The 27295-nt window shown below is 48.2% G+C and overlaps 1 protein-coding gene across 1 annotated transcript; it reads left to right on the top strand.

The window, feature by feature from the left end:
* Positions 1 to 902: 902 nt before the first annotated feature.
* On the top strand, positions 903 to 27295 carry LOC115364850 (gelsolin-like). The gene is made up of 19 exons (XM_030059491.1): positions 903 to 1018; positions 4453 to 4646; positions 5123 to 5277; positions 6391 to 6552; positions 6633 to 6692; positions 9653 to 9742; positions 10410 to 10499; positions 11002 to 11134; positions 20581 to 20669; positions 22153 to 22281; positions 22422 to 22508; positions 23283 to 23416; positions 24990 to 25080; positions 25236 to 25406; positions 26050 to 26224; positions 26301 to 26422; positions 26629 to 26706; positions 26796 to 26856; positions 27037 to 27295. Exons 2-19 carry the CDS (start codon positions 4454 to 4456, stop codon positions 27204 to 27206), a joined length of 2190 nt encoding a protein of 729 aa, XP_029915351.1. The 5' UTR covers positions 903 to 1018; position 4453; the 3' UTR covers positions 27207 to 27295.

Here is a 27295-nt window from a genome sequence, read left to right as displayed (position 1 = left end):
GTGACCGGGGCGCGAGGCTGGCGCCGGTGCCCGTGCGCACTGCGCCCAAGTTGAACATTTTTAACTCGGGGCAGCACCCTGTGACGTCACCTCGGTGCGCCCGTGTCGTGTTTATGTGAGAAATGATTTCAAAAGTGGAATCGTTTGACATATATATGAATATTTTTTTAGTCTTCAGGAGCTCTCAAAGCAGCTCAACACCTGGAACACCTGGAACACCTGCAGCCTCGCAGTGCTTCTCAGGCTGCGTGTGTGTGTGTGTGTGTGTGTGTGTGTGTGTGGTCCTGGCCACAGTCTGTACACACCTTTAAAGAAATTTCAAGACAAACCTTTTCAGCTGAGCACTCTCAGCTGTGTCGGGTTGTATTTATTTAGGCTGCTTGTTGTTTTTTCTTGCATTCTTTCCATTAATTTACCTTTTACCTCCTGTTGGGAGTCTTTCTTTCTTTCTCTGTTTCTTTCTTTCTTTCTTTCTTTCTTTCTTTCTTTCTTTCTTTCTTTCTATCTTGTTCCTTTGGTTGTCTGTTTAATTTCTCCTTGTGTTTTCATCTCATTTTGTTACTGTTAATCGGGCGGGGGGTGGGGGGGGGGGGTTATGATGCTGTTTTGCTGCATGTGGTTATATGAAACGTGCTGTACAAATAAAGTGATTAACTGGCTATCTGACTATCCACCATATACGGTTTTTTCTTTTACTGCAGCAGCGTTTTACACCTGGATATCTCCACTCAGGTGAAATATTATATCATCAGTTATGTATAATACATCTATAATTATATTATGGTGCATCATAAAGTCTCCTCTGGCTGCAGATGCAAAGTGGAGCTTATGAGATGTGATGAGCAGCAGCTGTGTGTGTGTGTGTGTGTGTGTGTGTGTGTGTGTGTGTGTGTGTGTGTGTGAGGGGGCGGAGCCGGCAGGTAGAGTTACCTGCAGGAAGGGAGTTGTCTCTTTGTGTTTCAGCTTCAGCTGGACGAGACGACGAGGACGAGCTCCTGCAAACACACCAATACAGCAGGTACAGCACACACACACCAACACTGCCTCTACTGTTTCTATACTGTTTCTACTGCTTCTACTGCTGCTGCTACTACTTTTACTGCTGCTTCTACTGCTTCTACTGTCTCTACTGCTTCTACTGCTGCTGCTTCTGTTTTTCATGTGTTTCCTTCTGGGCTGTAACTCACCTGAGTTCTCCTTCCTGTTCCACACACAGGAACTGTTCACACCGTCAACCATCTTCTGTTGCACTGTGATGTGAAAAAATCTGCAGGATTATTTCATATGTCTATTGTCTATTTACTGGTCAACATTTGCAGAGATTCTGGGCTTTTTCCTACTGGTCAGAATGATGTGTGTGTTTGTGTGTGTGTGGATCGCTCGGTGCTGCCCCCTCATGAGCTACACAGCGCCCCCTCTGCTTTCATTAGAGAATCTCAACTCGGGATCAAATTAGTTTGACGTTTAGAGTGAAAACTAAAGTGAGGTTTAATTGAATCCTTTAATGTTAAAATGAAAACAGGATTGAATGCCCGTCAGACGGGAGCGAGCTGGTTTGTCCTGCTGTGACTGGGCGGCTTCAGCAGACCCGTCACTTCCTCAGCAAAACAACATCCAGCCAGCAGGCAGGAACCTGCCGCTCTGGTTCTGGGCTCTGGGCTCTGGAGGAACGCCCGGTTGGGGTGTTGTCATGGCGACAGCAGGCAGAGGCAAAGACACAATAAGGGATGATGATGATGCATTGTCATGGAACACACTCCCTGTCTCCTGGAGAGGGCGTGGTCCACAGTGGGGAGCCACCAGCAGAAACATACTGGGCTTCCTGCTGAGCCGCTGGTGTGGGGAGAGAGCTCAGCTCATTCCAGTACCCATACTAGCATACTATTTAGTATGCAAAAAAAAAAAGTGAGTATGTCCCAGTACATAGTGTGTCAGATGCAGTATGCCAAGAGTACCAGGATGTTCTACTACATCCACTCAGATTTCACAGTCTGCATATCAGCATGCTGCTCTGGCCATTCTGACCCACAATCCTTTGCCAACCAAAGTTACGTCGCACTGACTGAGTTGCGTGAACAGGCCACGCCCACATACGAAAGACAACACACACACACACACACACACACGGCGCTCACCTGGCTCAGGTACAGCAACAGCGACAGAGGACAGCGCAGTTTGAAACAGCTCTGCCATTTTGACAACAACATTCAAATGTGGAGCTACGGACGGAGGAGGAAGTGAGCGAGAGGGGCGGAGCTCAGGGAGGACGGATGTACACTCCAGATCAAAATTTTAAGACCAGTTAAAAAATTGCAAGAATTTACATTTTGCACTGTTGGATCTTAAGAAGGTTCTAAGTAGAGCTTCAAAATGCAAAAAGAAGAAATGGGAGTGAGACAAAAATATTTGAGTAAGCAATTTATTGCAAACAACCATTAAAGTGAAATAGGCTGTTCATCAGCTGATCAAAAGTGTAAGACCACAGCCTTTAAAAGCCCAAATCTGGGCAAAATGTGGATTCAGTGTCATTTTCTGTCAGGTATCCACACTGTCATGACCTCCTGATGGCAAAGGCAAAAAGCTTTCTTGGTAATCACCTCAAACATTCGTTTGGGCTGCTTGATGCTGTGTTTCCAGGAGGTTAGTGGGAATGTTGCTCCAAGTGGTGAAGAAGCTTCACGGAGGGCATCCACTGTCTGGAACTGGTGTCCATTTCTGGAAACTTCCCTTGCCATCCAACCCCAAATGTTCTCAGTTGGATTTTTTCTCAATTGGAATTTTTTTTCTGTCTCACTCCCATTTCTCTTTTTGTATTTTGAAGCTCTACTTAGAACCTTCTTAAGATCCAACAGTGCAAAATGTAAATTCTTGCAATTTTTCAACTGGTCTTAAGATTTTGATCAAGAGTGTAGTGTGTCCCAATAGTATGCATACGCATGCATACTGCATACTACACTGCATACTTTGTAAGGGCAGCTGCAGTACATACTAAAAGTAAAACATAGAAGTATGAGATTTGGAACGCAGGGAGACTTTACACCCCTGCAGACCGCCCCCTGCAGACCGCCCCCTGCAGACCGCCCCCTCAGAGAGCCTGCACTCTGTCTGTTAAAAGCAGTTAAACTGCAGTATAAGTACTGTGGGCTCCTATAAGTATCTTGGCATCATCATTGATAACAAACTGACTTTTGAGGACAATACTAACTTGCTTGTTAAGAAAAGCCAGCAGCGTCTGTTTTGTTTGAGGAAGTTAGCCAAGTTTCAGGTTGACAGATCTTTGATCACTATGTTTTACAAATCTTTTATTGAGTCTGTTTTAACCTTTTCATTCATTTGTTGGTTGCATCCCTCACTCTGAAACAGAAAAACTCATTATCCAGGATAACAAAGGTCAGCAGTAAAATTATTGGTTCCCAGCAAAAAACCCTCTCAGAACTGTACAATAATCAGGTTTCAAAGAAGGCCAGATCCATCATGTCCGACAGCTCTCACCCCCTGCACTCAGAATTTAGGTTCCTGCCCTCTGGTTCCCGCCTCAGACAACCTTTAGCCAAAACTAACATACAAATTCTCCTTCATACCCTCCGCCATTTCACTACTCAACTCTGTACAGTACAGGTAGCATCACCTTTAGTTCCCATTTTATTCAAGTATGCACTTTTTTTATTTATTTTATTTACTAACTACGGATTAGGGTTAGGGTTAGGATTTTTTTTTTTAATTTTACTACTGATTTATTTACTACTGTCTGCCTTGTGTGTCTCCTTGTAGTTGTTGTTGTGCTGTGTGTTTGACTCTGTTGCTGTGTGTCTGACTCTGTTGTCATTGTGGTTGTTGTCGATGTTGTACTGTTTTTTTTTACTACTGCGGCAGAATCAATTGCCCCTCAGGGACAAATAAAGGTCTTGAACTTGAACTTGAACACTGATCCAACACCAGAGCTCATGCTGAAATACATGATTTTAACAGAGTTTTCTTTAAATTTCATAATGTATTTTTACTAATGTTCCAGTCATTTTATGTGTATATACATCATACATGTATATATGATTTTGGAAAAGCTAATGAGCAAATCGACAAGAAATTACCTAAAAATCTGTTTGAAAATGACAAAACTATCTTTACAGTGATTAAAGTTACATATTTCTTGTGTTTAAATGTTGTTCCCCCACCGTTCTTCATCCTGAAAACCAGCCGAGTGCCTGACAGCCACATTCTGATGTGGTTTCATCATCGCAGGGCGAGGCGTGTCGGCTGTCAGAACACGCCTGGACCGCAGCTCGCCCTGCAGCGGCTCGCCCTGCAGCGGCTCGCCCTGCAGCGGCTCGCCCTGCAGCGGCTCGCCCTGCAGGACGAGGCGTTCAGGGACCGCCTGCTGTGCAGCTACAGTCCTGTATGGTTCTCAGTGGGTTCTGTGTGGGTCTGTGTGGTTCTGTGTGGTTCTCCCAGCAGCATGGCGTACCACGTGGAGTTTGAGCGTGCAGGCCAGGAGCCGGGGCTTCAGGTGTGGCGTGTGGAGAGTCTGGACCTGGTTCCTGTTCCGGAGAGTCAGTACGGAGGGTTCTACAGTGGAGATGCCTACCTGGTCCTCAACACCGTCAGACTGGGGTCTGGAAAACTGCAGTACGACCTGCACTACTGGCAAGGTACACAGTGACATCACACCTGACATCACACCTGACATCACACCTGGCGTCACACCTGGCGTCACACCTGGCGTCACACCTGGCGTCACACCTGGCGTCACACCTGACGTCACACCTGGCGTCACACCTGGTGTCACACCTGGCATCACACCTGACATCACACCTGGTATCACACCTGACATCACACCTGGCGCCACACGACGGGTCACAGTGTTGCTCCACTTCCTGCAGTGCGGTTCACAAACACTTAAACACAGGAAATGTGACGCAGCCTCACCTGTAAACCTGCCAATGTGACGCTCTCCTGTTTCCTTGTCTGTTGTTGTGCTGCTTTTCTGTTTTTTCTGTTTTTGTTTCATAGTTTCTCAGGGTTAACTGAGCTGTAAAAACGTCTGACTGACTGTGGGGGTCCTGTATTGAAGTGGGCGGGGCCCCGGGGTGTAGATTTGCTCTCTGATTGGCCGGCTGTGCTCCAGGTGAGGACTGCTCCCAGGACGAGAGTGGGGCGGCGGCCATCTTTGCGGTGCAGATGGATGACTTCCTGCAGGGGGCGCCGGTGCAGTACCGTGAGGTCCAGAACCACGAGTCCCAAACCTTCACCGGGTACTTCAAGCCCGGCCTCAGATACATGGTAACCTTGACGACGTTACACCTGTTTAACGCAACCAATGGCCTTCAGAGTCGATGATGACAGCAACTAATGAGAGAGACATGGCAGTGTGAGCAGTATCTGTAATATTAGCAGTAGTGGTATTAGCAGTAGCAGTATTTGCAGTATTTGCAGTATTAGCAGTAGCAGTATTAGCAGTATTAGCAGGAGCAGTATTAGCAGTATTAGCAGTAGCAGTATTAGCAGTATTGCAGTATTAGCGGTATTAGCAGTAGCAGTATTAGCAGTATTAGCAGTAGCAGTATTAGCAGTAGCAGTATTAGCAGTAGTAGCAGTAGTAGCAGTATTAGCAGTATTAGCAGTAGCAGTATTAGCAGTAGCAGTAGTAGCAGTATTAGCAGTATTAGCAGTATTAGCAGTAGCAGTATTAGCAGTAGTAGCAGTATTAGCAGTATTAGCAGTAGCAGTATTAGCAGTAGCAGTAGTAGCAGTATTAGCAGTATTAGCAGTATTAGCAGTATTGCAGTATTAGCAGTAGTAGCAGTATTAGCAGTATTAGCAGTAGTAGCAGTATTAGCAGTATTAGCAGTATTGCAGTATTAGCAGTATTGCAGTATTAGCAGTAGTAGCAGTATTAGCAGTATTAGCAGTAGTAGCAGTATTAGCAGTATTAGCAGTAGTAGCAGTATTAGCAGTATTAGCAGTAGTAGCAGTATTAGCAGTATTAGCAGTAGTAGCAGTATTAGCAGTATTAGCGTGTGGCTGTTGCAGCTCCGCTCCGTCAGTTTGATCAAACAGTGAAACAGTGAAGCTCTTTGCCTGTCGGACGCTTCGTGTTCACAGCAGGTTAAACTGTCACCTGCTCATGTAAATCAGCTTTCAGCAGCTCGTCCACCTGACAGGTGTTTCTTCACTCATCACATTTACAAAATGTTTTTCCTGCTGTGAGGTTTTATCTTCGATCTGATTGGACCAAACCTGCCAGCTCATGTCTCTATTTTGTATTAAGCCCCATTTCTTTTTGAATACTTGAATGTTTTTGAAGGTGGGACACTGGGCTGGTTTCTGATCTGACACAACGCCTCACCTTTTCGTAGCCATGACCTCACTTCCTTGTTTACCCGCCGCCCTCAGAAAGGGGGCGTGGCCTCAGGGTTCCGACACGTGGTGACCAATGAGGTGGACGTACAGCGGCTGCTGCAGGTCAGAGGTCGCCGCGTCGTCAGGGCAACCGAGGTTCCTGTCAGCTGGGAGAGCTTCAACCATGGAGACAGTTTCATCCTTGACCTGGGAAAGGTGAGACAGGCAGACAGACAGACAGACAGACAGACAGGCAGACAGTTCTGCAGTATTGACCGTGTCTCTCTGCTCTGCAGGAAATCATCCAGTGGTCTGGTTGCCATAGCAACCGCTTCGAGAGGCTGAAGACCACACAGGTCAGTGCTCCAGCCGCCGGATTGGCTCTCCACCTGTTACATCACCTGGTCACCTGGGGCGTGTTCAGCCACGTTACGATGCGTCACGCTGTGTGACGTCTCATTGAATGATCTGTTTGGTCGTAACGTTTTGCCTCACAGGGAGTTTTCCTCCGTGTTGTGGGCGTGTCACAGGTGTTATCCAATCAGCATCAGCCTGTACTTAAGCCTCCGCCATTTAAAACACTAGTGCTCCATTATGGCTTCCAGCGTTGTGTTTAAGTGTAGCCAGCAGTCGAGTTGTAAAAGAAATTCAGGGGCGATGGTCATTTTTTTTCACTTGATGAAAAGTGAGGATGGCAGTTTTACAGGGGGGATGATTTGACTGTTTTTATTTCAGGGGGGATGCCATCCACCCTCACCCCCCCTCACTCGAGTAGCCAATCCTTCAAATGTTGCCCATCATCTGAAGAGGTAAAAGCACATGATGTATGAGGTAAACATGATGAGAGATCAGACAAAGATGATTGTTTTTCTTCAATAATATGGAAACTTTTATTCAACTTAAAACTTAAAACACGGTGGTTAGAAAAAAAAAACCCTTTTATTCCATTTCCTAAGCAGTGGTTGGTAAGTCTGGTCTCAGTGACAGTTCAGCTCACAGGAGGAGCAGAAACACAGCAGAGAGCAGATCCGTCTCCTCAAATGTCTCCTCTCGTCCTCAAATGAGCAGCAAAGGTCGGCTCAGTGTGGTCAGGAGCTCCAGCCTCCACAGAACCTCTGACCCGGGCTGGAGGTCTGATCCGGGCCGGTGGTCTGATCCGGACCGGAGGTCTGATCCGGGCCGGAGGTCTGACCCGGGCCGGAGGTCTGACCCGGGCCGGAGGTCTGACCCGGACCGGAGGTCTGACCCGGGCCGGAGGTCTGATCCGGGCCGGAGGTCTGACCCGGGCCGGAGGTCTGATCCGGGCTGGAGGTCTGACCCGGACCGGAGGTCTGACCCGGGCCGGAGGTCTGACCCGGGCCGGAGGTCTGATCCGGGCTGCAGGTCTCCTCCTGCGTCTGAGCGCTGAAGCAGAGGCAGTGTGTCCACAGTCTTTTGCAGCCCCTGTTATTACTGATCCATTTAGAGTGATGTCATCCTCAGTCACTTCTTCCCCCACAGTCACCAGGAGAATGTCCCTCTGGGCTTCCATACCTGCAGCGCTGTGTAATGCAGCAGGTTGTTCAGAGAACATGGCCCGGGTGAGCCTGACAGAACACCACGCGACAAAACTGAAAACAAAACTTAGTTAAGCAAATAATTCCCTCAGACTCAGACACGGTGGGACAAGAAACAGCACACTGTGTGTGTGTGTGTGTGTGTGTGTGTGTGTGTGTGTGTGTGGGCAATATTGTCATATTTATGGTGATTTATGAGAGTAATGGAGCTGATAACAAAAAATCATATCAATAAGGGAGTGGGTAGAATTGTGTGTAACAGGTGAGGAAGGGAACTGACAAATCACTGATCGCTCCCTCAAGCCCCTCCCACCTGAGACTCAGCCCCTCCTCCAAGCCCCTCCCACCTGAGACTCAGCCCCTCCTCCAAGCCCCTCCTCCAAGCCCCTCCCACCTGAGACTCAGCCCCTCCCTCAAGCCCCTCCCACCTGAGACTCATGCTGCATTCCAGCGGGGAATCGAACCTGTGAATCACGACTTCAGACCGTTCCAGGCAGAACCGATAAGAACAGCCGTCTCCAGCTGAGCCGCCATTCTTGTGTTCAAAACATAAACTGAGTGACGTCGAACGAGGAAGTTGGAGTCCGCTGAGCACAATCGAGTTCACAGGCATGAATTCACAGGTTTGGCATAGCCCCGCCCACTTTTGACCGTTAAATCACCAGTTATGGCTGGACTGGCGGAGCGGCTCCAACGACAGCGATCGATCACAGAACTCGGGGTGATTGATCTGTTTCCCCGAGGCGTTCGCGGTCGACCTCGAGTCCGGAAATATTTCATACAAACAATGAAAGACGGGAGGACCGCGGGGCCGCAAGGCGCCAGGAGGCCGGAGGGCGAGGGAGGAGACGCAGTCAGTTAAAGGTTCATACACAGCCAATCACAGCAAAGCACAGCGCAACACAGCCAATCACAGCGCAGCGTCTCATGGTCAGAGCCTCAGAGTCAAAACTCAGCTGGTTCCTCCATGAACCTCACAGAGCCCTGAGGCCTCCAGCCGCTAGCTAGCCGTTAGCTTCCTGTTGTCTGTGCGATAGTGTGTGTGTGTGTGTGTGATTAGCTGGGTTTCCATCCAAATATATCGAAATTTTTTTAGCGAATTTTGTCAAAATGCGCAAAAGAAAATGCGAATTTATGCCTGTTTCCATTAGTTTTGTTTTGCGATTATTGAGAGGAGAGTGCACCGTGAGATGACGCTATAAGATAGCGTCTGTGTGTCCACTGAACAACAACAAACACAGCTGACACTCAACAGCTGATCAGGGACAGATTCCTGCTGAACTTGTCGGCTCTTGGGAGAAGTCTGCTTACTATTTTGGCAGCGCTAACTTCGTACCGAACCATCCTAAATAAGGAATAAGAGACTAATAATAATAGTAACAATAACTAATAATAAGACTGTAGCGTAGAAGTGTGACGTGGTATCCGGTCCAGTCATCGTTTATTCGCAAAACCTGTTTCCACAGCAAAAAGTCGCATTTTCTTTTATTGATACGCTGAAAAATCCACCCCCTCCAAGCGTAAAAACTTATTTGCGAATTTTCGGCCGTTTTTCGAATTTCTGGCGTTTCCATCCAAGTTTTTTTTCGCAATTTCTGAAAATGCGAATAAATATAGGTGGATGGAAACCCAGCTTGTGTGTGTGAGAGAGAGAGAGAGAGAGCTAACATCTGCCTCAGGTATAAAACCCTCAGTACAAAGTCAGGCAGCCTCTATGGTTGATTGATTGATTGATTGATTGATTGTCTCCTCTGAGACAGGTGTCCAAGAGTATCCGTGACAACGAGCGCTGTGGGCGGGCCGAGCTGGTCATCTGTGACGAGGACGTCGAGCCGGAGAGGATGCTGGAGGTGAGGAGCCCTCAGCCTCCAGGCGGCATGCCGCTGCTAGCTGCATGCTAACTGCTAGCTGCATGCTAACTGCTAGCTGCATGCTAACTGCTAGCTGCTAGCTGCATGCTAACTGTTTGTCCTGCCAACGTAAACAGACGACAGTTAACAAGAATATTCACACCAAGTCTGCTGAACATAAACAACAAAGTATGATTTTTTTTTTTAATAGTTTTTTTTATGTATTTTTAAATATTTTCACACCAGAACAGATCCACACCCGTCTGGTTGATGCTTCCAAACTTTTCTGGCTTCTGCCAAAAACAAAACAACAACAACAACAAAAAAAGCCTTCATTGCCATGATGAAGCCTTTTTTTTCCTCTGGAAAAATCTGGATTTTAGCTACATTAGCTACATTAGCTACTGTAGCTAACCAGATGTGCTAACATCTGGTTAGCTACAGTAGCTACTGTGCTAACCAGATGTGCTAACATCTGTCTGTGGAGCTTGTCAGGCGCCCGGGTCACCACATGCAGGTATAGTCAAACCAGGTCACCTGGACTTGACAGCAGGTTTTTGAAGAAGCTGCTTCAAACGTCTTCAGAAACCTGCTGTGAACTCCAGGTGACCTGGTTTAACCCTAACTAGGCTCAGTGTGACCTCTGACCTCTGACCTCTGTGTTCAGGTTCTGGGAGAGAAGCCCGAGCTGCCCGAGGCTCAGACCGAAGACACCAAGACGGACGGAGCCAACAGGAAGCTCGCCAAACTTTACAAGGTAACACACACACACACACACACACACACTGTAGACTTTAAACAAGTTAACATTTGGTGAGTCGCGCTAACGGCTCTGGTCCAGAATCTGCAACAGACCCCAGTCCCTGGTGGGCGTGGCCAACTTGCAGGTGGTGACGGGCTGAGTCAGGTGGCACCCCACAGGAAGTGGGCGTGGTCCAGTCAGTGTGAGAAGTTGACATGTTGTTCCCCAGCTCGGGATAAACATCCAGATGCTGTGGCGTTCTGCTGAACCTTTGGGAAGTTCTGAGACTTTGTGGAGGCCCCGCCCACTGCCCTGCCCACTGCCCAGCCCACTGCCACGCCCACTGCCCTGCTTACTGCCACGCCCTCTGCCACAGGGGGCATCACCTCAGCCCATGACCAACTCTACTGACAGATTTGGTGGAAATCTGAGCGTCTGATTGGACATTGTGATCTGACATACAGTTTGTTTATTTGTTTTTCTGTTTGTTTGTTTGTTTATTTGTTGTCGTTGTCAGGTCTCGAATGCAGCTGGTGACATGGAGGTTACCATGGTAGCAGAACAGAATCCATTTTCCCAGGATGCATTGCATTCCAGCGAATGTTTCATTCTGGACAATGGAGCCAACGGACACATCTTCGTCTGGAAAGGTTCCAAACTGTTCCAAACCAAACTGTTCCAAACTGTTCCAAACTGTTCCAAACCAAACTGTTCCAAACTGTCCCAAACTGTTCCAAACTGTTCCAAACTGTTCCAAACCAAACTGTTCCAAACTGTCCCAAACTGTTCCAAACTGTTCCAAACTGTTCCAAACTGTTCCAAACTGTTCCAAACCAAACTGTTCCAAACCAAACTGTTCCAAACCAAACTGTTCCAAACTGTTCCAAACCAAACTGTTCCAAACTGTTCCAAACCAAACTGTTCCAAACCAAACTGTTCCAAACTGTTCCAAACTGATCCAAACAAACTGTTCCAAACCGTTCCAAACTGTTCCAAACTGTTCCAAACCAAACTGTTCCAAACTGTTCCAAACTGATCCAAACCAAACTGTTCCAAACCAAACTGATCCAAGCCAAACTGTTCCAAACCAAACTGTTCCAAACTGTTCCAAACTGTTCCAAACCATTCAAAACTGTTCCAAAATGTTCCAAACCAAACTGTTCCAAGCCAAACTGTTCCAAACCAAACTGTTCCAAACTGTCCCAAACTATTCCAAACTGTTCCAAACCGTTCCAAACTGTTCCAAACTGATCCAAACCAAACTGTTCCAAACCAAACTGTTCCAAATTGTTCCAAACCAAACGGTTCCAAATTGTTCCAAACCAAACTGTTCCAAACCAAACTGTTCCAAATTGTTCCAAACCAAACGGTTCCAAGCCAAACTGTTCCAAACCAAACTGTTCCAAACTGTCCCAAACTGTTCCAAACTGTTCCAAACCATTCCAAACTGTTCCAAACTGATCCAAACCAAACTGCTCCAAACTGTTCCAAACTGTTCCAAACCAAACTGTTCCAAACCAAACAGTTCCAAACTGTTCCAAACAAAACTGTTCCAAACTGTCCCAAACTGTTCCAAACTGTTCCAAACCGTTCCAAACTGTTCCAAACTGATCCAAACCAAGCTGTTCCAAACCAAACTGTTCCAAACTGTTCCAAACCAAACTGTTCCAAACTGTCCCAAACTGTTCCAAACCGTTCCAAACTGTTCCAAACCAAACTGTTCCAAACTGTTCCAAACTGTTCCAAACTGTTCCAAACCAAACTGTTCCAAACTGTTCCAAACTGTTCCAAACCGTTCCAAACTGTTCCAAACTGATCCAAACCAAACTGTTCCAAACTGATCCAAACCAAACCGTTCCGAACTGTTCCAAACCGTTCCAAACTGTTCCAAACTGATCCAAACCAAACCATTCCAAACCATTCCAAACTGTTCCACACTGTTCCAAACTGATCCAAACCAAACTGTTCCAAACTAAACTGTTCCAAACTGTTCCAAACCGTTCTAAACTGTTCCAAACCGTTCCAAACTGTTCCAAACTGTTCCAAACCAAACTGTTCCAAACTGTTCCAAACCGTTCCAAACTGTTCCAAACTGATTCAAACCAAACTGTTCCAAACTGTTCCAAGCCAAACTGTTCCAAACCAAACTGTTCCAAACTGATCCAAACTGTTCCAAACCAAACTGTTCCAAATTGTTCCAAACCAAACTGTTCCAAGCCAAACTGTTCCAAACCAAACTGTTCCAAACTGTCCCAAACTGTTCCAAACCAAACTGTTCCAAATTGTTCCAAACCAAACTGTTCCAAATTGTTCCAAACCAAACGGTTCCAAGCCAAACTGTTCCAAACCAAACTGTTCCAAATTGTTCCAAACCAAACGGTTCCAAGCCAAACTGTTCCAAACCAAACTGTTCCAAACTGCCCCAAACTGTTCCAAACTGTTTCAAACCATTCCAAACTGTTCCAAACTGATCCAAACCAAACTGCTCCAAACTGTTCCAAACTGTTCCAAACCAAACTGTTCCAAACCAAACAGTTCCAAACTGTTCCAAACAAAACTGTTCCAAACTGTCCCAAACTGTTCCAAACTGTTCCAAACCGTTCCAAACTGTTCCAAACTGATCCAAACCAAGCTGTTCCAAACCAAACTGTTCCAAACTGTTCCAAACCAAACTGTTCCAAACTGTCCCAAACTGTTCCAAACCGTTCCAAACTGTTCCAAACCAAACTGTTCCAAACTGTTCCAAACCAAACTGTTCCAAACTGTTCCAAACTGTTCCAAACTGTTCCAAACCAAACTGTTCCAAACTGTTCCAAACCGTTCCAAACCGTTCCAAACTGATCCAAACCAAACTGTTCCAAACTGATCCAAACCAAACCGTTCCGAACTGTTCCAAACTGATCCAAACCAAACCGTTCCAAACTGTTCCAAACTGATCCAAACCAAACCATTCCAAACCGTTCCAAACTGTTCCACACTGTTCCAAACTGATCCAAACCAAACTGTTCCAAACTAAACTGTTCCAAACTGTTCCAAACCGTTCTAAACTGTTCCAAACCGTTCCAAACTGTTCCAAACTGATCCAAACCAAACTGTTCCAAACTGTTCCAAACCAAACTGTTCCAAACTGTTCCAAACCGTTCCAAACTGTTCCAAACTGATCCAAACCAAACTGTTCCAAACCAAACTGTTCCAAACCAAACTGATCCAAACCAAACTGTTCCAAACTGTTCCAAACCAAACTGATCCAAGCCAAACTGTTCCAAACCAAACTGTTCCAAACTGTTCCAAACCAAACCATTCAAAACTGTTCCAAACTGTTCCAAGCCAAATTGTTCCAAACCAAACTGTTCCAAACCAAACTGTTCCAAGCCAAACTGTTCCAAACCAAACTGTTCCAAACTGATCCAAACTGTTCCAAACCAAACTGTTCCAAATTGTTCCAAACCAAACTGTTCCAAGCCAAACTGTTCCAAACCAAACTGTTCCAAACTGTCCCAAACTGTTCCAAACCAAACTGTTCCAAATTGTTCCAAACCAAACTGTTCCAAATTGTTCCAAACCAAACGGTTCCAAGCCAAACTGTTCCAAACCAAACTGTTCCAAACTGTCCCAAACTGTTCCAAACTGTTCCAAACCGTTCCAAACTGATCCAAACTGATCCAAACCAAACTGTTCCAAACTGTTCCAAACCAAACTGTTCCAAACTGTTCCAAACCAAACTGTTCCAAACTGTTCCAAGCCAAACTGTTCCAAACTGTTCCAAACTGATCCAAACCAAACTGTTCCAAACTGTTCCAAACCAAACTGTTCCAAACTGTTCCAAACAATAAGATGGCGGCGCCCTGTCCGGCTGCGGCTGCTTCGGCTCCTGGTAACATAGCCACTTTATCGGTAATTTCGCCATCTAGTTCAGTGTTTTTAGCATCACAAATTCAGCGAAACAGTGCTAGAATAGTATATGACCGGCAGTTTATCATTAGTATTAGAAAATTTAGCAACGTAGACCCCGTAAACCCTGTAAGCCCAGAGACGCGGACCGTTCTACACAACCTCGGTCTGCTACGCCGGTCAGATCCAGCGGATCACAGAACAGCGGAGTCTCCCCCCAGCGCAGGCCACCCGCGGAGACATCGGAGGCGGTGCGAGAGGAAGCAGAAGCGCGGTTGTCGCGGTGGACTTACAGCTAAGCTAAAAGCTAACCCGTTCCGACCGCCGCTTCCATCAGTCCTGCTCGCCAACGTACGCTCCCTGGAAAACAAACTGGACTACCTGAAGCTGGACTTAATCACGAAACGGGAGACAAGAAACTGCTGCATTATCATTCTCACCGAGACGTGGCTCAACTCTTCTGTCCCGGACACCGCCATCAGCCTGGACGGGCTAACAACATTCAGGTCCGACAGGAGCCATGCTCTCACAGGTAAAACACGGGGAGGTGGTGTTTGCATTTACACTAACAACAGCTGGTGTAACAACGCTTCTCTGGTCTCCAGTCATTGCTGTGTGGACATAGAGTTTACGATTGTGAGATGCAGACCCTTCTACCTGCCCCGGGAATTCACCAGCGTCACCATTGTTGCTGTTTACATTCCGCCCAGCGCTAACTGTAAACAAGCCCTGAGTGTTCTTTACCGCGCCATCAGCGACATGCAATCCACACACCCGGAGAGCGTTTTTATTGTTGCTGGGGACTTTAACCAGGCCAACATGAAGACTGTGCTTCCGAATTTTTACCAGCATGTGGATTTTGCTACTAGAGGGGAGAATACACTGGACTTGGTTTACACAAACATCAAGAAGGCATTCAGAGCAGCCCCCCGCCCCCACCTGGGCTCCTCAGACCACCTCTCTGTTATGCTAATTCCTGCATACCAGCCTTTGCTCACCAGGGAAAAGCCGGCTGTGAAGAAGGTGAGAGTGTGGCCTGAGGGAGCCATGTCTGCACTGCAGGACTGTTTTGAATGCACCGAATGGAGCATGTTCAGAGAGGCTGCAACAGACAATCAACACACCAATGTGGGGGAGTATGCTGCATCTGTGTCAGGCTACATACAGTGGTGCATGGAGGAGGTTACAGTCACCAAGACTATCATCACACGGGCCAACCAGAAACCTTGGATGACTAAGGAGGTGCGCGAAAGACTGAGGGAGCGCAATGCTGCATTCAAATCTGGTGATGCGACGGCACTCAAATCAGCGAGGGCAAATCTGAACCGTGCCATCAGAGTAGCAAAGCGCGCCCACAGTCAGAAGATCCAGGGCTTCTTCCAGGACCCCAACAACACCAGACAACTGTGGCAGGGCATCCAGACTGTCACCGACTACAAAGCCACACCCACACCCTGCCAGGATGACATCAGCTTCCTCAATGAGCTCAATAACTTCTTCGGAAGGTTTGAAGCTCTAAATAAAAATCCTGCGAGGAAAGCCACCCCCCACCCCGATGAACAGCCACTCAGGCTTGAAATCACTGCAGTGCGGAGAGCCCTGAGGAAGGTCAATGCACGGAAAGCTGCAGGCCCTGACAACATTCCAGGACGGCTGATCAAGGAATGTGCAGACCAGCTGGCCCATGTGCTCACAGACATTTTCAACATGTCACTGAACCAGGCTGTTGTCCCCCCATGTTTCAAGTCGGCCACAATAATTCCAGTGCCCAAGAAACCAGCCATCACATGCCTTAACGACTTTCGCCCCGTTGCACTTACATCCACCATCATGAAGTGCTTCGAGAGGGTGGTTAAGGACAACATCATCTCCATACTCCCCCCATCATTCGACCCGTTCCAGTTTGCATATCAGCCAAACCGCTCCACGGAGGATGCCATCTCCACTGCTCTCCATCTGAGCCTGGAGCACCTGGAAGGAAAGAACACCCACGTACGGATGCTGTTCCTGGACTTCAGCTCAGCATTCAATACGATCATCCCCCAGGACCTGATATGCAAACTGGAGCCCCTGGGCCTCAAAACCTCCCTGTGTAACTGGCTGCTGGACTTCCTCACCGACAGAACCCAGTCTGTCCGTGTGGGGAACAACACCTCCAGTGTCATCTCCCTGAACACCGGCTCCCCCCAGGGATGTGTTCTGAGCCCCCTGTTGTTCACCCTGATGACCCACGACTGTCGCCCCAGGTACAGCAGCAACCACATCCTGAAGTACGCGGACGACACAACAGTTGTGGGCCTCATTCAGGACGACAACGAACTGGCTTACAGGGAGGAAGTGCAACACCTTGTGGACTGGTGTAAGGTGAACAACCTGGTCCTGAATGTCGATAAAACTAAGGAGATCATCGTGGACTTCAGGAGATCCAGACCCAGCCACACACCCCTCCTCATCAACGACACAGCCGTGGAAGTCGTGAGCACTACCAAGTACCTGGGGGTGCACATCACCGACAACCTCGGCTGGTCACTCCACACCTCCTCCCTGGCGAAGAAGGCACAGCAGCGCCTGCACTTCCTACGGCGGATGAGAAGAGCCTCCCTCCCCCCTCCCATCCTAACCACCTTCTACAGAGGGACCATCGAGAGCCTGCTGACCAGCTGCATCTCCGTCTGGTCTGGGAGCTGTAGGGCCTCAGACTGGAAGTCTCTGCAGAGAGTGGTGAGGACGGCGGAGAAGATCATCGGGACCTCGCTCCCCCCCATCCAGGACGTAGCAGACAGCCGCTGCCTATCCAGAGCCCACCGGATCATTTCTGACCCCACCCACCCCCAGCATGGACTGTTCTCCCGACTGGCGTCTGGCAGAAGGTTCCGCAGCATCCGCTGCAGAACAGCCAGACTCAGTAACAGTTACTTCCCCCTGGCCATCAGACTGCTCAATGCCAAATAACTTGTCATATGGACAATACATTTCTGTGCAATATATCTTTATGGAGGTATGGTTTCTTCAGGCCCAGGGTGTGTAGCCCAGTCCGGGAAACACCCCTGGGATGAGGAGAATTAATTACCTCCTATTTGTGCAATAACCGCCCCCCCACCCACCCCCACCCCCCCTCCGCCGCCCGCCCGCCCAGCAGCTACGTATGGACAATACATTTCTGTGCAATATCCCTTTATGGAGGTATGGTTTCTTCAGGCCCAGGGTGTGTAGCCCAGTCCGGGAAACACCCCTGGGATGAGGAGAATTAATTACCTCCTATTTGTGCAATAACCCCCCACCCCCACCCCCCCTCCGCCGCCCGCCCGCCCAGCAGCTACGTATGGACAATACATTTCTGTGCAATATCCCTTTATGGAGGTATGGTTTCTTCAGGCCCAGGGTGTGTAGCCCAGTCCGGGAAACACCCCTGGGATGAGGAGAATTAATTACCTCCTATTTGTGCAATAACCCCCCCCCCGCCCGCCCAGCAGCTACGTATGGACAATACATTTCTGTGCAATCTTCCACTGTTAACACTGTTTAGTCAGTTGTCTTCTTTTTCTGTTGTTTACATTCTGTTCTTATTGCACTCATTATTATTTACACTGGTTATTCAGTTGTTTACGCTGCTCAGCCCGTTGTTTACATTCTGTTTTTATCTAGTTATTCTCAATTGCACTCATTATTATTTATACTGGTTATTCAGTTGTTTACACTGTTTAGTCTGTTGTTGTACATTCTGTTTTATCTAGCTATTCTAAATTGCACTCATTACTATTTAGCTCCTGTTTTTTAGCACTAGTTATACAGACCATATCATACCAGTTATATAGACTATATTTATGTATAATATTTATATTTATATATACCTAAACGGTCCCACAATTCCATCTCTGCTGTAATCCGGAAGCCAAGCAACGACATTTCGTTGCCAAAATCTCACTGCTGTGTTTTTTTGTGCAATGACAATAAAAGAAGTCTAAGTCTAAGTCTAAGTCTAAGTCTAAACCAAACTGTTCCAAACTGTCCCAAACTGTTCCAAACTGTTCCAAACTGTTCCAAACCGTTCCAAACTGTTCCAAACTGATCCAAACCAAACTGTTCCAAACTGTTCCAAACCAAACTGTTCCAAACTGTCCCAAACTGTTCCAAACTGTTCCAAACCGTTCCAAACTGTTCCAAACTGATCCAAACCAAACTGTTCCAAACTGTTCCAAACCAAACTGTTCCAAACCAAACTGTTTCAAACTGTCCCAAACTGATCCAAACCAAACTGTTCCAAACTGTTCCAAACCAAACTGTTCCAAACTGTTCCAAACCAAACTGTTCCAAACCAAACTGTTCCAAACCAAACTGTTTCAAACTGTTCCAAACTGTTCCAAACCAAACTGTTCCAAACCAAACAGTTCCAAACTGTTCCAAACTGATCCAAACCAAACTGTTCCAAACTGTTCCAAACCAAACTGTTCCAAACCAAACTGTTTCAAACTGTCCCAAACTGATCCAAACCAAACTGTTCCAAACCAAACAGTTCCAAACTGTTCCAAACTGATCCAAACCAAACTGTTCCAAACTGTCCCAAACTGATCCAAACTGTTCCAAACCGTTCCAAACTGTTCCAAACTGTTCCAAACCGTTCCAAACTGTTCCAAACTGATCCAAACCAAACTGTTCCAAACTGTTCCAAACCAAACTGTTCCAAACTGTCCCAAACTGTTCCAAACTGTTCCAAACCGTTCCAAACTGTTCCAAACTGATCCAAACCAAACTGTTCCAAACTGTTCCAAACCAAACTGTTCCAAACCAAACTGTTTCAAACTGTCCCAAACTGATCCAAACCAAACTGTTCCAAACCAAACTGTTCCAAACCAAACTGTCCCAAACTGTCCCAAACTGTTCCAAACCAAACCATTCAAAACTGTTCCAAATTGTTCCAAACCAAACTGATCCAAACCGATCCAAACCAACCAGAGATGTGCACTACAAGGTGAGGTTACCTGGTCAGGTGTGTTGGTCAGGGGTGTCAAACTGGTGCCATGGAGGGCCAAGAGGCTGCAGGTTTTCATTCCAACCAACAACTCCACCAGGTGATTTCACTGATTAGTCCCGCCTCTCTGTTTGGAGGTAGGGTGATCAGTGAAATCACCTGGTGGAGTTGTTGGTTGGAATGAAAACCTGCAGCCTCTTGGCCCTCCATGGCACCAGTTTGACACCCCTGGTCTAAACAGTTTGTCGTGTCATGAAAGCGGCTCTCTTTTGACCCGGCTTCATCGCCATGGTAACAGATGCTGCGGACCAGGTTCTGTTCACAGTTTCGGTTTATGATCAGCTTTGTTTCTCCTGTTTGCCTCAGGTGATGCGTCTGTTAACCCTTTAAATCTGACCCAAAATATCAGCCACAAAACAGCAGATTAATAATCCACAGCAGCTCCGCCCCACTCTGAGGGAGATTCTGATGCTCGCTGCTTATTGGCTGCTGGCACCGCATCTAATAAACCACCAGTCTGTCCCACACAGGCCTGATATCACATCAGCTGCAGTGATTTCACTGGATCCTGACGTGCGTTGCAGTGCAGTGTGGTGCAGTGCGGTGCAGTGCAGTGTGGTGCGGTGTGGTGCGGTGTGGTGCGGTGCAGTGTGGTGCAGTGTGAGGCCTGAATGCAGAAACAAAGTGGAGGGAGCAGCTTTGTGCCAGCGCTCCTCTCTGGCCTTGTTTGGGCCACAGGAATCATTTTCCTGCATGATGACAGTCTGACAGTCTTTTAATGTGAAGGCGCCCAGAGCAGCGAGCTCTGCCTGGAGCTGCTGATACTGATTATTAATAATCGAGGACACTGATAACATATTTAGAACCGATATTAATTTCCAGTCAGCTTAAAAATTGTTGTGTTGCAACAGAAACATCAACCCAAACCTCACTAAGAATTCACAAAATTAGCTAACGCTCTTACACACATTTAAATTCAGTAAAACTTTATTTAAAACTAATGAGTCAGGGCAACATGCTGCAACTCTGCCAAACTAAATTACAGACAAATCCACTGAAAACTGGAGCCATGTGATCAGAAACATGGCCCCGCCCACTCGCTTCTCTCAGCTGGTTTTCACACCAGCCCTCATGTCAATCAAAATCTCAAAATTATAATACCACTTATTGACAGATTCTGATTAATTGTGTGGGACAGCTGATTGATGGATCCTGACAGCTGCTGTGTCTCTGCAGGTAAGGAGGCGAACGCCGCCGAGCGCCACGCCGTCCTCAAGGCCTCTGAGCAGTTCATCCAGAAGATGGGCTACCCAAAACACACACAGGTAACACACACACACACACACACACACACACACAGAAGTCCTAAGCAGTCCTACTGATGATGTCATTCATTGTAGGACATGAGGAGATGTCTTCCAGCTTTTTGTTGTTATGCTTCAGATGTTTTATCCCATAGAACCAGAACCAGAACGGAGGGAACGGCCTTGTCTAAACCTCGTTAAAGCTCCGTCCCAGTTCCTCTGGGTTCCTCAGAGGTTCCTCTCCTTCACGTTCCTCTGCTCTCCTCCCAGAGCGAGCAGTGGGCTTTCAGAGCTGCCACATCACTCCTCCTCCCTTTCCTCCATTCATTCCACTACGATATGAACATGAACTTTCAGAGCCTTCACACTTTCTTCACTCCAGTTTTCCATCAGCCCAATAAAGTCCTCCACATGAGTTTTCCTAAAAGCAGCAGCACTGTTGGCTTTTCAGGACTTTTTCACACTGAAACGCTCCCTCCTCCTCCTCCTCCTCCTCCTCCAGGGAAAATAGTCCCTAAGCGGGGAAACGTTTTGCTTTCCACAGCCGATCATCAGCTGTGTGGTTTCTGAGTGTTGAGGAAGCAGAACATTATAAGGCGGCTGCTTCAACCTCAAACTCCCAGTCTGACTCTGAGCTGTGAAATCTTTATTGATAAACGGTTTGTTGACGTGGAAAAACACCGAGGAGCAGCTGGATGGAGATTCAACAAACCAACTCCGAACTGTTTAACCTGAAACACATTCTGTCCCACCACTGGGATTTCTGATTTTATAGTACTGACTGTGAACTCTTCACAGGTGTGTGACTCCTGGAGCATGGAGGACTGGGTACAACACACACACACACACACACACACACACACACACACACACACACACACAGGGTGTGTCCTGCAGGTTCAGGTGTCGTCTTCACAGTGCAGAGAAGCTGCAGCTTTCCTTCCCCCTCCTGTACTAACATTTGTTTGAATCAAAGTGATTTAAACCTCCAGGAAGTTTCTCTAACAATAATTGTTCCCCGAGTTTGTGTCAGGCTCTTCGTGTGTGTGGTTGCTGAGCTGAGCTGCCCTTTAACTGAAACTTAACACCCCTTTAATTTATTTTCTTTTAACTGGACCTGGACTGATGTAACCCGGTGTGAGCCCTGCAGGTCCTGAACCCACACGGCCGGTGTTTAACCCTCTGAGCCCGCAGCCGACCGGCTTGATCTCTTTAAAAACACGGGAAGAAAAGGCGACGAGCAACCTCACAAGAAATGAGCTGAAAATTTACAAGAAATTTGTAAAATTATGGGAAAATGACCTGGAAATGAGTTTAAAAACAAAGAACTTATTAGAAAATGATCAGAGACTAGTGGAAAAATATCCAGAAAACTGTAGTTTCTCTTATTATTTCTGATATTCAGGGTTATGTAACAGGGGAGCTCGTTAACTGCTTTAATGTCCAGGTGGTTTTTGTGTGTTTTTATTAAAGTCTTGATCATTTTGGGTGGTGTGTGGTTCAGGTGCAGGTCCTGCCTCAGCACGGGGAGACGCCGCTCTTCAAGCAGTTCTTTAAGGTGTGGAGGGACGCAGACGACACCGTCGGCATGGGAACCGGCCACGTGTCCAATCACATCGCAAAGATCGAGAAGGTCAGCCAATCAGCTTACATGTCAGAATTCTGATTTTAACGTCAGAATTGTGATTGTAAATTTTAAAATTTTCATAAGAGGTGATCGGCGATGAGGCTGACATCATCTGTCTGACAAAACGCTCTCTTCTGATTGGACAGGTTCCATTTGACGTGGCGACGCTCCACCAGTCAGACGCCATGGCGGCGCAGCACGGCATGGTGGACCGCGGCGACGGCGAGAAACAGGTGAGGAGACCAGATCCCAAAGGTTGTGGGTTTGAATCCCAGGGTGAACAGGTCGCAAGGTGTCCAATCACAGGCCGGCAGGAGGAGGGAGGCGGAGCCACGAGCCTGCCACTAAACAGTGAAGTGTCCGTCTGCAACGGAAAGCCAGCAGGGACATTTTACCTTTCACCTTCACCTGGACAGGAGAAACACAAGTGTGGTGAAGTTCAGGTGTAACACCTGAGAACAGCTGAGAGCGCTTCATGCTAACTGATGCTAACTGATGCTAACTGATGCTAACTGATTTGTTGGCTTCTATGTGACCTCTGGGTGAACGGTATTTTCCAAATTTTTTTCAGGATAATTTATGACAATAATTTATGATGTTCAATTTATGCGCGCGCACACACACACACACACACACACGCAAATTTCTATGGTGTTAGCTGTTAGCTTTTTGTTAGCAACATAATGCCTTGGCTGGAAAGCAGCAGCAGACTTCAGTGGATCCAGTTTCATGTGATCCTTTGAAACCTGAGCAGGTTCAGTTGATTTCATGGGAAGAATCAGGTAAGTTTCTCATTTTCAAGAAATGAACCCAAAATTTGCAAGAAAATAAGGAAACACACGTTTTGTCCAACATATTCAGGTTTTACCGTTTGGGAGTCGGCAAGTAAACAAAAGCCAGGAACCTGAAGCCACATGGACAGACTCTGTACCCAGGCAGTGGTTTGCAGTCAACTGTCTGTCTCTCTGCCTGTCTGCCTGTCTGTCTGTCTGCCTGTCTGTCTGTAGATCTGGCGTATTGAGGGGTCAGACAAGGTGGCGGTCGACCCGTCGGTCCACGGTCAGTTCTACGGCGGCGACAGCTACATCATCCAGTACAGATACGAGCACAGCAGCAGACAGGGCCACATCATCTACATATGGTGAGCTTCCCTCCACTCCCCCTCTCCTCTGATTGGCTGGTAGGTCTGCGTGGATTATCTCCTTTGTCCCGTGGCTTTTAGAGCTGTTTCTATAGCAACAGCAGCAGTAAAAGGAAAGAAAGGACTAAATGTTTTCTGGAGGTGGGCGGGGCCGTGGTGTGTGCGCTTCCCGGTCGGCAGGTAGCTGCGTTAGCCTCCGACAGGCGGGTGCGACCCTCACCTGCTTCTGCGTCCTGATTGGAGGAAAGCTCCACCTGCCTGGTCACCGCTCGCCGGCTGTCTCCAGGCAGATCCTCAAGCAGCCGCCGAGCCCGCCGCCGAGAGGCGTTCTGGTTTGTGTTCAGCATCAAACACCATCACTGATCTGACCTGAGATCATTTTAAAACCCGAGCTGCGTTCTGATGGCGTCGCTCCGCTCCTACGGCTCTTCTCCCCTCAGCGACGCAGCCTTCTGTCCGCTCTGCCTTCACTTCCTCTCTACCTGTGCAGGTGTTCAGGAAGCTTCCAGATACGGGCAGCAGGGGGCAGCGCAGCCCACAGATCAAGAGAGACACTAAGAAGACATTTAAAAAACTGATTAGATCTAATATCAGTAACTCATTAGAGAACAGACCGCCGTCCTCCTGTGGCGATGTGTTTAATGACCTCACAGACCGCCGTCCTCCTGTGGCGATGTGTTTAATGACCTCACAGACCGCCGTGCTCCTGTGGCGATGTGTTTAATGACCTCACAGACCGCCGTCCTCTGTGGCGATGTGTTTAATGACCTCACAGACCGCCGTCCTCCTGTGGCGATGTGTTTAATGACCTCACAGACCGCCGTCCTCTGTGGCGATGTGTTTAATGACCTCACAGACCGCCGTCCTCTGTGGCGATGTGTTTAATGACCTCACAGACTGCCGTCCTCCTGTGGCGATGTGTTTAATGACCTCACAGACCGCCGTCCTCCTGCGGTGGCGATGTGTTTAATGACCTCACAGACCACCGTCCTCCTGTGGCGATGTGTTTAATGACCTCACAGACCGCCGTCCTCCTGTGGCGATGTGTTTAATGACCTCACAGACCGCCGTCCTCCTGTGGCGATGTGTTTAATGACCTCACAGACCGCCGTCCTCCTGTGGCGATGTGTTTAATGACCTCACAGACCATCACCATCTACAACGCCGCCTCCTCCTCTGTTTGTTGCTGTCAGAGACTTTGGACTCTGCGCTGCCCTCTAGTGGATTTACTGCTGAAGCTCCATGCTGACGTAAAGGAGGCGCGGGGGCGGAGACGAGGACATCGATTGAAACTGACAGTTTTTTTTTTTTTTTTGTGAGAGAAATTTTTGAAGTCCCCAGTAAAACAGCTGGTTTGACTGGAGGAATCAGCCAATCAGCTGACAGGAGGAAAGTCAGGTGACCACAAACACCATTTTGGTGACCAATGAAAAACTGCATTTTAGTTTGTACCAAACAGCAAATCATCATCATCATCACATCATCATCGTCATCATCATCATCATCATCATCATCACCATCATCATCATCATCATCATCGTCAGCTTATGTGTGTGTGTGTGTGTGTCTGCAGGCAGGGGGCGGAGTCCAGTCAGGATGAGGTTGGAGCGTCAGCCATCTTGGCCGTCCAGCTGGACGAGGAGCTGGGAGGCGGGGCAGTGCAGGTACACACACACACACACACACACACACACACACACACACACACTACTAGTTGATTACCATTGCTAATTGATGAGTTTGTTTGGCGTCTTCAGCTGTCGACCTACAGATTATTACTGATCACTGATCAGATTATGGGTATAATCTGTGTTTCCAGGTGCGGGTGGTCCAAGGCAAAGAGCCCGCCCACCTCATGAGCCTGTTCGGCGGACAGCCAATGGTGGTGTACAAGGGCGGGACTTCCAGAGAGGGTGGCCAATCAGAGGTGGCGGAGACCCGCCTGTTCCAGGTGCGAGCCAATCCGGCGGGAGCCTGCCGAGCCGTGGAGGTGAGACCATGAAGTCCAGGAAGTGTCTGGGACTTCCTGTCCTGTGCGTCCCAGCTCGCGCTTCACCATCCTGCACCGCTCACAACAGGAAGTGACACCAAAATCTTACAGACGAATAACATGAAATATTTTCCACACTTACATAAAAACTAAATTAAAGTCTCCCTGAAATGAAGTCACATGACCTCGACTTCCTGTGAAACAGTGACATCATCATCCTGCACCAATACAACCTTCACAATAAAACCTTCACAAATCTGTAAACACTCATCCACCTGTCCCTTCAAAATAAAAGTCTGGTTCTCTACGGTTGGGTTTGTCCCGCCCAAACTTCCTGTTTCAACAGGAAATGCAGCAAATCAAAACAATAAGAGTCCGTTTCATGGGGGGGGAATGAAAACTGGAACCAGATCATCAGAAACATGGCCCCGCCCACTCGCCACTGTCCCGCCGTCTTTCAGACGGAGAGGCGGAGCCTGACTGGTTTTCATATCAGATGTCATGTCAATCAAAATGCTGACACTAATTACTGACACGTTGTGAATATTGGTTTGTTAATGGAGCGGAGCAGCTGATTGGAGGATCTGCAGAGATGTGGCTCACGGCTCTGATGTTAACCCCGCCCCCTCCTCCTCCTGCTCAGGTGGAGCCGTCCTCGTCCGGTCTGAGCTCCGGTGACGTGATGCTGCTGGCGGCGGCGTCGGGCTGCTGGCTGTGGAGGGGGCGGAGCAGCAGCGCCGCCGAGCTGCAGGGCGGCCGGGCGCTCGGCCAGCTGCTGCAGCTCAGCCCCGCCCCGCTGGAGGAGGGGGAGGAGCCAGGTGAGGAGGAGGCGGGGCTTACCGTGCTGCTGAAACCATCCAATGAAAACTGACCGGACGCTCTCTGTGTGCACAGATGCATTCTGGGAAGAGCTGGGAGGGAAGTCGGAGTACTGTCGCTCGCCGCGGCCGCAGGGCGAGCTGGAGGCTCACCCGCCGCGCCTCTTCGCCTGCTCCAACAGCACCGGCAACTTCCTGGTGCGGCACCACAACAACAACAACAACAACAACAACAACAACAACATGAATTATTATTATTGTTATTATTGTTATTGTTGGTGGGCGTGGTCTACAGGCCAAGATCACATGACCAACATTTAATGACTGATCACACACACACACACACACACAGATCAGAGTAATAAAGTGTGTGTGTGTGTGTGTGTGTGTGTGTGTGTGTTCAGATCGAGGAGGTTCCAGGTGAGATGACCCAGGATGATCTCGCTCCTGATGATGTCATGATCCTGGATACCTGGGACCAGGTGAGTCTCCTGTCATCGCTATGGATACAGGCCCCGCCCCTCTAGCCCCTCCCCCCTCCTGACCTCCTGACCCCGTCTGTCCTCTGCAGGTGTTCGTCTGGATCGGAGACGAAGCTCATGAGGAGGAGAAGACAGAGGGCGTGGCCTCAGGTGGGACGAACAGGAAGTTAGCCTGGTCAAAGCCTGGGTCACGTGACCCACCTCAGGCTGTCTCACTCTCTCCCTCTCTCTGCCTGTCTGTCTGCCTGTCTCACTCTCTCTCTCTCTCTCTCTCTCTGCCTGTCTCACTCTCCCTCTCTCTGCCTGTCTGCCTGCCTGTCTGTCTCTCAGCTGTCAGGTACATAGAGAGCGACCCCTCGGCTCGGGACCCTGGCACCGCTGTGATCCAGGTGAAGCAGGGATTCGAACCTCCGACCTTCAGCGGCTGGTTCCTCGGCTGGAGCCCCGACTACTGGAGCAGCGACCCGCTGGAGAGAGCCATGCAGGGCCTGCATGTGTGACACACACACACACACACACACACACACACACACACACACAGTGTACCTGTCTGAGTCCAATAAACAGCTTCAGTCTCGGTGTTCCGTCT

The sequence above is a fragment of the Myripristis murdjan genome, chromosome 9 (assembly GCF_902150065.1).
Source record: "Myripristis murdjan chromosome 9, fMyrMur1.1, whole genome shotgun sequence".
Taxonomy (NCBI): Eukaryota; Metazoa; Chordata; class Actinopteri; order Holocentriformes; family Holocentridae; genus Myripristis; species Myripristis murdjan.
The sequence above is the reverse complement of the archived record's forward strand: the minus strand, read 5'-3'. Positions and strand labels throughout refer to the sequence as shown.

Bases quoted from the DNA above. Each gene is read 5' to 3' on its own strand.
- LOC115364850 (XM_030059491.1), top strand. From the start codon at position 4,454: ATGGCGTACCACGTGGAGTTTGAGCGTGCAGGCCAGGAGCCGGGGCTT. The intron at 4,647-5,122 runs GTACACAGTGAC...GCTGTGCTCCAG, and splicing joins CGACCTGCACTACTGGCAAG to GTGAGGACTGCTCCCAGGAC. The intron at 9,743-10,409 runs GTGAGGAGCCCT...CTCTGTGTTCAG, and splicing joins AGCCGGAGAGGATGCTGGAG to GTTCTGGGAGAGAAGCCCGA.